The sequence below is a fragment of the Candoia aspera genome, chromosome 6, assembly GCF_035149785.1.
Source record: "Candoia aspera isolate rCanAsp1 chromosome 6, rCanAsp1.hap2, whole genome shotgun sequence".
NCBI lineage: Eukaryota > Metazoa > Chordata > Lepidosauria > Squamata > Boidae > Candoia > Candoia aspera.
In genome coordinates, this window is record NC_086158.1 from 56,846,382 (window position 1) to 56,859,588 (window position 13,207).

Here is a 13,207-nt window from a genome sequence, read left to right on the forward strand (position 1 = left end):
ATTATGCTTTAGGATGTTGCTAACTTCAGTTGCTCTTAAACTGTTTTCCTGTTTCCTTTTCTTGTCATTTTTGGTCTTGTTGTTATACTGCATTTTAGTATTTTTGTAATCCTCCTTCACTACATAAGGAGTGTGTGTGTGTGTGTTAAAGATAAAGTCCTCCTTGAGTCTAGCTCAATTCTTGGTCTCTTTACAGACACATCCATATAGTTTTATTTGGAACAATATGGAAGTTGTTTGCTATTGCCATCTTTGTGGATTTTTTTTTCACTTTCCTCAGTCCTTTCTCGGCATATGTACCCACAAATAAACACTGTTGCTAATTCCAAATTTTATCAAAATAAAATTATTGTAACATATTTTCATATAATCTATGGAAGCATTCAATCTATACAGAATAGAACTGGATGAAAAATTTAACTGTTATCATTATCTGTTGTTATACTGTATCTTCTGTGTTTGCAAATTGAAATTGAAAGGAAAGCAGTTCAAAGCCATTGATGCTGTATAGCAGAAATCAAAGAGAAGAACTCAGGCCTGTCCCAAGATGTCATATAAATAATAACAGTGCAACTCTGTTTTTAATGGTCAACAATTAAATATATGTGCTGATGTACAGTCAGAACAACATCATAAAATATCAAGCACTACTGCTTTTACAGTGATCAAGCAATTATTGCTGTTAAGAATGCAATCTGCTCAAAAGGAGAAGATCTTTGAGTTGGCAATGGCTATATATTACATTCAGTTCCTGTTCTTTCTGTGTTCAAATGCTGTACCAATATTACGTGCTTTTCTTGGTGGTAATCTTAAGGGTTTAAAGGTTGTCAGTGGCATTTCTTATGAAGAAGAGACAAATATACATTTCAGTGTGTCTGAAGTAAACTGAGTAAATAAATCCATCCAGTTTATAGATACCTCTTGGTTACATTTTAAATACCTGTGTGTGTGTGTGTGTAACTGTAGGCTCCCCCCAAGATTCAAACAACCCTCATCCTAGATATTTCGAGGAGCCCTGAAAATGTGTCTCTTCACCCAGGCCTTTTGTGAGGACAATTGGTGCCCCTTTTCTTCCTCTGCCTTGTTCCATCCGGGTTTGCTTCTTCACCATCTTGTTCCTTGTTTTGTGGTTGTTGTTGTTGTTTTGGTATTCTTACATTTTTAAATATTTTTAACAATTTGTAAACCACCCAGAGTCTCTGGGAGTCAGGTGGCATATAAATTTAATTAAATGATGATGATGATGATGATAAATATCAGAGTAGGAATCCAGGATAGGACTAGAATTCCTTTGGCTAGGAACTGCCAAAGTACAGTTCCTAGCAGCCCTTCCCAATACTGTCAATGTTGAAGGAAGCTGGGAAGTTCACTACATTTAGAAGGCCATAAGTTCTCCACAACATAAAGAAATATATATGATACAAGCAGTAGATATGCAACATTCTTGCATTAATTTTTTTGTTTTCAGAAATATAGCAATTCTTTGTAATCAGCAAGACAGCAAAGGACTATTGATTTCAATAGTCTGGAGTGAGAATAACTGTGTACCGAGGTACAATTAAAATTGAAGCTGATATCATAAATGAAAATAATTATCATTGTGCAGAATATTACTGCCTCACAATTGGCTTTTTATTAGTGTCACTATAACAAGAATCAGTTGGAAATTGCTTATATTTTCCTTTCCATTTTAGATGAGAAAATAAGTGCTTTGAGAAAGTTATAGTTATCCTAAATACTATGTCAGGAGTTCATGTAGTCCAAAATAGTGTATTTGGGTTGGCAAAGAATTGTCAAAGTCTTAGAAAGAGGACTTTTGTCATGTTCACCGTTTCAATGTTCCTGGTACATCGTAACGTTTCGCATGTCATTTCCCTGATACGTGTGTAATCTCGGGAGGGAGGAGGATTCCACTTCGGGGAGTTGTTATCTGTTGGCTGCTGGTTTGGAATGTGTTTGGGTTATCTCATCTGTTCAAGGTTGCTTTCCCAGGATCAGTGGAAAATGGTTACCAGCACCTGGGAGTGGGGTGGCTGCTGCAGTTGGGCGAGGGGAGGGATAACGTTTCGAGCCGAGGGTTTTTAGTTTGTATTTGGCATGCTTTTATTCATTCTCAGCTTTCTCTGTATTTGCATACTATTATTTTAATAAATCAGATATCATTAAGTACCTGCTTGTGAGTCTGAGTATATCAGGATAGGCAATCATTACATAAAGCTGAGAATCCTAAAATTTTACCGTTAACATCCTTCCAGAGTAATCTGTGAGGAAATAAAGTTAGCGATGACTGAGCCTACTCCTTACTCGGGGGAAAGTGAATACTCGAGTGCGGGGGAGCCGGACTCCACGGTAAAGAGAAGGGACAAGGTCCCTACTCTGGAGTCGGAAGACCTACCGGAGTTCCAGTCCAGCAGAAGGGAAAACTGTGAAATCTAAAGTGGTTAAGAAAGCAGAAGAATCGCCGGCTGATCAGATGACGTGGGATGCGGAACAGGGAACCCTACCAGGGACGTCTAAGACGTCTTGGAAGCAGAGGTACCCGCTGTCCCCGAATGTAGCCAAGACCGATAAGAGAGGGTTGGAGGACTCCGAGACCCCTGAGAGGTTACAAGGGTGGGAAGCCAGGATACAATCCCTGGAAGAAATGATGAGGAAAATGTCATTGGCGTTGTGGGACCAGGACAGAGGGGGGAGGGAGCATCGCTCCAGACAGTCGTACCCATCTCTCCCCCCCCCTCGGGTGTGAGGAAGAAGGATCGGAGGAGGCATCAGGCGGGATCACCATCCCGCAGTCCCAGATGTTCGTCCCCATCGCCCCCACGGCGTTCAGAAGACAGAGGAAGGAGGAAAGATAAGGATGGGAAGAGAAATCCCAAAGTCCGGGTTTCGAATCCCCCCCCCCCCTGAGAGGGAAGATCCCTGGGGTCCAAGAGAAGGGCTGGGCAAAAGGAGAGGAAGAGGAGCCCGCAGGGCGCAAGATACAGGGATTTCACTGTCAAGTTTGATGGGGATTCTACTAAGCTGTCATTTTTCCTGACCAATGCTAAAAGCTATATGGAGGAGTTTGGGAGGCTGTTTCCTTCTGAAAGGGCTAAGATAAATGCTGTGGCCACCAAACTGAAGGGGAGGGCGGCTGATTGGTTTGTCCAATTAACTGAGATGGATGCCCTGGAATTAGACGACTTCGAAGAATTCCTGTGGGCACTCAAGTTGCATTTTGCCGACCTGTTAGCTAAAGAGAAAGCCAAGGTGGCTCTGAGGGAACTGATCCAAGGATCAAGGTCCATTGCAGATTATGCCCTAGAATTCCAAGCCTTACTGCAAAGGTGGATGATTGGTCGCCAACGACTTTAATAGAAATGTTTAAGGATGGTCTGAGACCCGAGTTGCTGAGATGGTCGTTGGGAAGAGCAGATCCTACTACCCTATATGACTGGATCCAGCTAGCTGGGAACGTTGAGCAAGCCCACGCGAAGTTTGCACAAAGCAAGAAGGGTCCCAAGCAAATGGCTATGATGAGAGCGGTCAAGTCCCCGGGCACCACGGGCAGAATGGGGCGCACGGCCTGGCAGGAGGAGAAGGAGAGCCGTTTTGCAAAGGGGCAATGCCTCCGATGTGGGAAGGAAGGACACCGAGCAGTGGTGTGCCCGAAAGGAAAGACCGAGGAGCGTCCGGGAAAGTCGTCAGGGAAATCTCCCTCCTTGCCCAGGAAGATGAAGGCAGCGTTGGCTGAGACCGAGGCTGAGGACATCCCTCTCTTTGGGGACGAGGGAGAGCCCGATCTGTTCCAGCTGGCGGGAAACGTCAGCCACCTGCTTTAAAGGGCGCCGCTGGGCAGGTGGTAGAGGAGGGGTGCGACCACGTTTCGGTGAGTGGCAACTACCCCACACTGACAGTGAAGGTGAAGTTGGGTTCCCGCACAAAAATGGTGGAAGTGTGGGCGTTGATCGATTCAGGGTGCTCACGTTGCTTAATGCACCCTGATGTGGTGGCTGCTTTGGAGCTACCCAAATTTCCGTTAAAACGGCCCATGATTTTTACCCAACTGGACGGGACTACGGCGGGGGGAAAGCCAGTCACCCATCCCACGGGCATGGTGGCATTGCAAATGGGTAGCCACCGGGAGGGGCTGCCTTTCGTAGTGGCGCCAGTGGGGGGTCCTTTGGTCATTTTGGGGATCCCTTGGTTGGTCCAACAAAACCCATATATAAATTGGGTGCACAGGACTTTGACGTTTGGGGATGGTTTCTAAAGCTCCTGAAGAAGGCGACGCCTCAGAGGCTGCAGTGGGGAGGGCGGCAGCCGCAACTCCGCATTATGCAGCCACCCCACTAGAGGGGTTGCCGGAGCAATACCAGGGTTTTGCAGATGTGTTTGGCGAGAAGGAGGCGGACCAACTCCCACCGCATCGGAAAACTGACTGTGCCATAGAGTTGGTCCCAAATGCCCAACTGCCCAAGCCTAAAATCTATGCCATGACCCAAAAAGAACTGGCAGCGCTGAGGGAGTTTGTGGATAAAAATTTGGCAAGGGGTTTTATCGAACCAGCTAATTCACCAGTGGGTGCACCTGTTTTATTCCGAGCAAAGAAGGATGGGACATTGAGACTTTGCACAGATTACCGCGGATTGAATGCAGTTTCGATATTAAACAAATATCCTTTGCCAATAATAAAAGACATGTTAGCACATCTGGCCAAGGGGAAAATCTTCTCTAAGCTGGATCTGAGGGAGGTGTATTTCCGTATACGCATACGGGAAGGGGATGAGTGGAAAACTGCTTTCAATTGTTCTCTGGGCTCTTTCCAGTACAAAGTTTTGCCATTTGGATTGGCAGGGGCACCTGGGGTGTTTATGCAATTGATCAATGAAGTGTTGCATGAGCATTTGTTCAAAGGGGTACTGGTTTATTTGGATGATGTTTTAATTTACACTGAAACGATGGAAGAACATGAGCGTTTGGTGAAACAGGTGCTCAGCAAACTGAGGAAGGCTGAGCTTTATGCTAAACTATCTAAATGTGAATTTCATAAGACTCAACTTGATTATTTGGGGTACAGAATTTCTGACAAGGGTATTGAAATGGACCCTGCAAAGATCCAAGCCATTTTAGAGTGGGAGTGCCCGTGCACTCGCAGGCAGCTCCAAAGTTTCCTTGGATTTTCCAACTATTATCGCCAATTCATCCAGGGGTTTGCAGAAATTGCATTGCCTCTCACCGACTTATTGCGAACAAAGGGTCTGGGGGACACACGCAAGGTAAAGAACCCGGGAGCATTGCTCAAGTGGACACCTGAATGCCAGGTGGCTTTCGACAAGCTAAAAAGCCTGTTCATGGCTGAGCCTATCCTGCAACACCCTGATCCCACTAAACCTTTTGTGGTTCAAGTGGATGCCTCTGATTTCTCCATTGGAGTGCTTTTGTTGCAGGCAGATGCTGCTGGCTGCCTCAGACCCTGTGCGTATCTCTCCCGCAAATTTTCTGAGACAGAAAGACGATGGCATGTTTGGGAAAAGGAGGCTTTTGCAGTCAAAGCAGCTTTGGAGGCATGGCGCCACCTTTTAGAGGGGGCCAAATGTCCTTTTGAAGTTTGGATGGACCATAAGAACTTAGAAGCGCTCAGCACACCCCGTAAGCTCAGCCCTAAACAAATCCGTTGGGCTCAATTTTTCAGCCGTTTTAATTTTGAGTTGAAGTTCATTCCGGGTAAGAAGAACTTCCTGGTTGATGCGCTTTCCCACCTGCCCCAGGATTCGACCTCAGTACCTGACGTGGTAGGCACTTTGTGGACAGACCCTCAGTTGGGTATGCAGGCTGTCACTCGCAGCCAGACACGCGCGCAGCTGCCCTCAGGTTCAGTTTCACCAGCTGGGGGGAGGCTGTCAATCTGTTCTCACTTGCAACAACAGTTTCTCTCCGAACTGAAATCTGACACTTGGTTGCAAGTGAATAGACACAATGTTACATTTGACCGAGGCTTCGCATGGAAGCAAAGACGTCTCTATGTCCCTGACAGTTTGCGAAGGGAGGTCCTACTCAGGTCTCATGATGATAAAGTAGCTGGTCATTTTGGCTTTGTAAAAACCTTACACCTGGTGCGGTGCCAATTTTGGTGGCCTACATTGAGGCGTGATGTCAAAGACTATGTTGCTTCTTGCCCTGTCTGTGCCATGTCAAAACGGAAGGGGGGTAAGCCGCAAGGCTTGTTGCAGCCAGTGGCCAGCCCCTCACGTCCTTGGGAGGAAATCTCTATGGATTTTATTGTCGACTTGCCTCCGAGCCAGAGAAAGACTGTGATTTGGGTTGTGAAAGACTACTTTTCTAAACAAGCCCATTTCATTCCATGTGCCTCTATCCCGTCGGCTCAACAGTTAGCCCACCTCTTCCTAGTCCACGTGTACAGACTCCACGGATGCCCCGCCCGTTTGGTCACAGTCCGCGGGACGCAATTTACTTCCCAGTTTTGGCGGGCATTTTTAAAGCTGCTGGGCACCAAACAGGCGCTGTCCACTGCGTCGCATCCTGAGACTGAGGGATCTACGGAGGCTCTTAATGCAACCTTGGAACAATATTTGCGAGCCTTTATAAACTATCAGCAGGACAATTGGGTGGATCTTCTGCCCTTTGCTGAAGTCGCTTACAACAACGCGGTACATCAAAGCACGGGCCACACCCCTTTCCGTACTGTGTTTGGGTGAGATTTCGTCCCTATTCCTGATCTGCCGCAACCCACTTCTCCGCCTTCTTCACCTTCCGACTGGGCTGCGCACCTGGGTGACTCCTGGCCGGTCATTCAGCAAGCGTTGGCAGATGCCCAATCCTCCTACAAACTCCATGCCGATAAGAAGAGAGTGCTCCAGCCTGCCTTCAAAGTTGGTGATAAGGTCTACCTTTCCACCAAGTTCATTAAATCTCCTCAGCCCTCTAAAAAGTTGGCTCCCAAGTTTGTTGGTCCTTTCCCCATTGTTGGAGTTATTAACCCTGTTACATTTAAATTGGACTTGCCTCACAATCTGAAACGCTTACATCCTGTTTTTCATTGCAGTTTGCTCAAACCTGTCAACCATTCCGATCGCTGGCATGTCCAACCCACACCTCCTGCACCCATCATGATTGACGGGCAACAGCATTTTGAGGTGAAGGAGGTCCTTGATTCCCGCAGACTTCGTAACACCCTGCAGTACCTTGTCCACTGGAAACATTTCCCCCACCCTGAGTGGGTGGCTGCCCACAATGTTTACTCTCCTGTTCTAGTTAAACGTTTTCATGCTGCTTATCCTATGAAACCTACTCCGTAGTATTTGGGGGGGGGGCGGTATGTCATGTTCACCATTTCAATGTTCCTGGTACATCGTAACATTTCACATGTCATTTCCCTGATACGTGTGTAATCTCGGGAGGGAGGAGGATTCCACTTCGGGAAGTTATTATCTGTTGGCTGCTGGTTTGGAATGTGTTTGGGTTATCTCATCTGTTCAAGGTTGCTTTCCCAGGATCAGTGGAAAACGGTTACCAGCACCTGAGAGGGGGGTGGCTGCTGCAGTTGGGCGAGGGGAGGGATTACGTTTCGAGCCGAGGGTTTTTAGTTTGTATTTGGCGTGCTTTTATTCATTCTCAGCTTTCTCTGTATTTGCATACTATTATTTTAATAAATCAGATATCATTAAGTACCTGCTTGTGAGTCTGAGTATATCAGGATAGGCAATCATTACAACTTTCCACTTTAGTATCAAAGATTCCTTTTTCTTTTCTAGCTGGGAAATGGCACCCTTTCCTTGACTATATTGTTGGGGACCTCATGGCTGTGAAAAAGATAAATAATGGGAAATATAAAATATATAAGATTATATATAGTGAAAAATTATGAATAGTATGGAGAAAAAAAAATACTAGAACCCAAAAGGTCAAATAAAGGAACTATTTTATATAATGTATAACAGAGCCATGAATTTGCTACCACACCATGTGCTGATAACCACCAGCATGGTCAGTGTTAAAAAATAATTAGATAAGTTCGTGGAGATAAAGCTATGAATGACTACTTGTCATCAACTATACATTGCCTCCAGTAATGCTGAGGAATTTACATGAGAAAGTGTTACCATTCTCAATTCTGCTTACGCACTTCCCATTGGTGTCTGACTCCCCATTGCAGAACCTGATCTAGCATATCTTTCTATGCCGTTGTTTACACTAATTGATGTGAAACACATGCTATCGGTCTCCTGATTTTTTGCCACCATAGATTAACATGGCTTTCCTTCTATAATCACTGTTTGAAGGGAAGAAAAAAAATGCTATATATTTTAAAAATAAAATACATTTATTTGCAGCATATTCTACAGTTACACTATATATTTAATTAGCTGTTACCTGTTTATTATTTCTTATTTATCTAGTTTGAATTTCTGTTTCCAAGTTCATTGCCACCAATATAGTAGTTCTGGAAGTGTTTATGTAGACTTCAAGGCTGCATGTAAAATAAGTTATTTTTTCTGTGCCAATTTGTTGGTGAGGGTTTTAGGTTATGTTGTTGATAGCTTCTAGCATCACATGATACTATTCAACATGTAAATTGAAATTATGGAAATATATTTGTTTTTGTTTCAGTAAAGCCACTAAAGGGAATAAAAAAGAACTATCAAAATAAAGTGTATCAGCAGGTGTAGTATTTCAACACACAACATTTTAATCCTAAAAATTGTATGAATTGCTGCACGATATTATGTAGGCAGGCAAGAAAATGTGGTGACATGGCAAGAAGAAAAAGCAATGTAAGCATTTAGGACATATGGCTGTAATGCTCAATAACAAGAGCTTAGCTTTTGTTAAGTCCTCAGAGGCCATCTGATTTAAGGGGAAATATGCTTCCATAAGCGATTTATGGAGTACTTATGTGCAAGATATTTGAAAGTACAATTACTAAAAATTCTGCATATGTACTATAAAACACTTAACAGCGTTCACTCTAGGGACAGCATAAGCTGATAAACAACAACAACCACAAAACACTTAAATATTTTTTGAAGGTGATACCCTAAAGGTAGAGTTAATTATTCTGTGCTTTCCTGAAGACATAAAATTCAGCTAGTTTTCATGTTTAGCAGCCAAGATGGCATGTGAAGATATTTCAAAATGCTGTTATTGCTATCTTCTGTTTAATGTATTCCCTTACCACCCTAATGTATCAGTTTATCAATCAGCCATCAATAGACACATAGAGAAAAACCACATTTACACACCATTCAAAAGAGGCAATAAAAAAAGCTAAGAAGGAAAGAAAAAGACCAGAACACATCCTCTCCAGCAGTCAACACCCAGATAAGCAGGGATTAACACCAGACAACCAATCAACCAGAAAGCAATACCCTAATCAAGGCACTACCAAGGAGAAAACCCCAGCCCCACCAACACTGACAGGGCAAGCTACTGTGTATAAACTGGGAGCAAACCCCACACTCACTAGCACTGATGATGTTATCTAGTTGGGTAGTGAAATGTCTGCAAGCAAACAACCAAGTTCAGACAGTGCCAACGACTCCACACTTCAACCCTGAGCTATGTATATTCTCTTCTATTGTTACCAATTTCAGTTGATCAACCAGTTTTCAGAAGCCATTGTTGTCTTCATATTTCCAAATGTATCCAGCTGTTAATCTAGGGTTTCAGACTTTGTACAAGGCATATGGATGGGCTGAACAACTAATTAAAAATGTTATTATATATGATAGATGTTACAAACTAATGAATATATAGTTTGAGTTTATAAGTATACTTGTATCATTACAGTTTACACAGAATATCTCTGTTTGTAAGGTTCTTAGTGGACTTGGCCATAACATTATTTCATGTTTCTCTCTCTTCTTCTTCAGATTGCCTTTTCACAGCACAACACCATAATGGACCTGGTGCAGTTTTTTGTTACTTTCTTCAGGTAGTGTTTCTACTTTTAATCATTTTATAGTATAATAATTGCTAAATCACATTATGTCAGTCTTTGGATACTCTACTCCTTGGATATTCTTTCTCATGCTGAGAGTCATTTTGATTGTGGTGGCATAGAAATAAGTTTAATAAATAAATACAATCATAGTAAACAGTACTTTTATAGATTATTTTATAGTATGCATTATACATGCATTATTGTATGCATTTATATATACAATATAGTTCATTACATGAAATAGTTCATTTCATGTTAGCTGTTACCCTGCGAGCAGTTATATCTGCATACTGAATGTTGTCTTCCCATACTTAAGGTTAAGGTTGTATTACATGGATATTACTCCTGATTTTTCTCAGCATTTGCACTAGCAGGCTTTTATTATTGTTTTTTTTTTTATCTGCACTTTATAATATTTTCAGCATAAGAGGATAGGTCCTTTTCACTCTAAAGAGTTATCAGGGATGATACCCTGTGGCTCAATTTGCAGACTAGATTCATGCAACATACTGTACCTTGGTTCAACCGTGTTTGATGGATAAAACACAACTGCTCAATACATTAACTTGTTAACAAACTATAGTGGCTGGTTCCATACAGCAGATTAATCATATTATGGTATAGTGTGCATTCTCAACCAGGCTATAATTTTGCAGGAAGATAGCAAAGGATGTATTATTTTAGTGAAACCATTGTTAAAATTGGTTCTAGCACATCATTAATCATGGTGAAACCTGAAAAAGGGAAATTGCATTGAAGACTGGGAAGCACAGAATATTATGCTGCCCACAGCAGTTCTATGAATCTTTTTAGTGCCCTTTATTGTTTTGTGGTAAATATACGTCCAATATTATTTTTGCAATTATTCTGAAAAATTACAGTAAAACTGCAATTAAAGTTAGATGCTCAGCCTTCGTTGTTAATGTTGGGTGGTTCCAACAGTATGTTAAATAACACCTTCATTCAGTATTGGCTATGGCTCGTTTATTTTTTTGAAAAAGCAGGTGAGGTTAAACTCACAAGTCTCTTTCTTGTCTGGTGCTTAGTGGCACATATTGTATAGAAAAAAAATATCTCCAGTTTGTTTCATTATATTATCTGGGTGCTTTCTTGGGTCCTTACATTATGTGCTAGATATGACTGAGTGATGCTCATATGGCAGCAGCCTCTGAAGTTTACTCCTGTGTCACAATTCATTTGGGGATTAGACAGAATTAATGTCAAGGATGCATATCAAACATACAACCCTATTTTAATAGATGGAATTTTGGTAATGCTGCCTGAAACTACAACTTGTTTTAAACCTTATTTTATGTTTCCATAAACCAGGTTTAATTTTTTGGCTTTGTTTTTAGTTTTGTGTTTCTTGAATTTGTAAATACAATGAAAAAGCTATGACCTCAACATTACAACATATAACATTTGTTTGGCTGTATTAATCCGCTGCAGTAAAAACAATAAAAAGGATTGTTTCTGTTTTATAGGTCACATTATCAAAACTTACAAATCCATTACTATCTGGGGGTTGTTATATCTCCATCTGCACAAATATCCTCAATATTTTGTTGTACATGAAAACTGTTCTAGCAAATGCTGGATTCCGTGTAACTCTTTCCTTCTTTCCTCTAGTTCATAAAATGGCAGAACAAACATGGTAACTGAAATTCATACATCTCTAACTCTGTCTATAGAGAACCAGCATGGTATAAAGGATAAGGTGCTGAATAAGGAGCAGTGAGACCCGAATTCTAATTCTCCCTTAGGCATAGAAGCTGGCTGGATAACTTTTGGCCAGTTATTCTCTTTCAGCCCTAGACTGGGAAGACCAAAGATACCTAATTACCAGTCCACACTGGAATGGCATGGTAGATTAAGTCCGTAGCTTTCAGTAACGAGACTGCAGTGGATTGATTTGGCCTGATCATCTTCATCATCTTCACCACACATACACACACTTGACTGTACATGTATTGTAAGTAATGCTGACTTATACCTATGTTTAAATTCTCTTGTTTATATTCTTTAAAAAAATCACTGAGAACTAAATTTCTTTACTCAGAGTACTAAAGTGCCATTTCAGGCACAGTATCTCCCAGAGTTTTTTTGAGATGCATTCCCTTTTACAGCTGTAAATTAATTGTTGCCTATGAGATCATTTATGATGTCTTATATTATTCTACATATTGCATAACCGTGCAGGGTTCTTTCTTAATGCATAACCCAGTAGAAGATCCAGAATTCAAAACTGCTTTTTCTTGCACATTTTAAAAATATCAATTATTGAGTCCTTCTCAAGATATAAAAAACATTAAATTAAAGATGTTTATGAAAGACAAATGCTTTCAAAGATTAGCTGTATCCTGTGGTGCCGAGAGTAAATTTTAACACAATATGGGAATGCAGTATTGGAGTATAGTGGAATTTACAACTACTATAGCAGTGCCTCTAGAATCCTTTGCCCACAATTGTAAAAGCATCAATTAACATTTTAAGTTTTCCAAATGAAGTAACATATGTACAGTATGTATTATGTATGTATGTTATCTTCAGCAAAGGATCGTTACCTTGTCGTGGTGCTGGAGCTTGAGCACCTCAATGATGCCATGAGCTAAACCGTAAAAGGCCACCCAAGACAGGAAGGTCATGACAGAGAGGTCAGACTAAATGCGATCCCTGGGGAAGGTAATGGCAACCCACCCCAGTATTCTTGACGTGAAAACTAAATGGATCAGTACAACCAGAGATATATCGGTATACCATCGGAAGATGAGACCCCCAGGTCGGAAGATGGTCAAAATGCTACTGGGGAGGAACAGAGGATGAGTTGAACTAGCCCCAGACGTGATGACGCAGCTAGCTCAAAGCCGAAAGGACAGCTAGCGGCTGACGGTGCTGGTGGTGAATGGCGAATCCGATGTTCTGAGGATCAACACACCATTGGAACCTGGAATGTAAGATCTATGAGCCAGGACAAATTGGATGTGGTTATTGGTGAGATGTCAAGATTAAAGATTGACATTCTGGGCGTCAGTGAACTGAAATGGACTGGAATGGGCCACTTCACATCAAATGACCACCAGATCTACTACTGTGGACAAGAGGACCACAGAAGAAATGGAGTAGCCTTCATAATTAATCGTAAAGTGGCTAAAGCAGTGCTTGGATACAATCCAAAAAACGATGGAATGATCTCAATTCGAATTCAGGGCAAGCCATCTAACATCACAGTGATCCAAATATACGCCCCAACCACAGATGCTGAAG

The 13,207-nt window shown here is 42.0% G+C and overlaps 1 protein-coding gene across 1 annotated transcript in view; it reads left to right on the forward strand.

Moving 5' to 3' along the window:
- Nucleotides 1-13,207, forward strand: part of ATRNL1 (attractin like 1) — a 609,453-nt gene that overhangs the window by 238,344 nt on the left and 357,902 nt on the right. Inside the window, exon 25 of the mRNA XM_063307208.1 lies at nt 9,873-9,934. Coding sequence (XP_063163278.1) covers nt 9,873-9,934 — 62 coding nt within the window. The remainder of the gene's footprint in view (nt 1-9,872; nt 9,935-13,207) is intronic.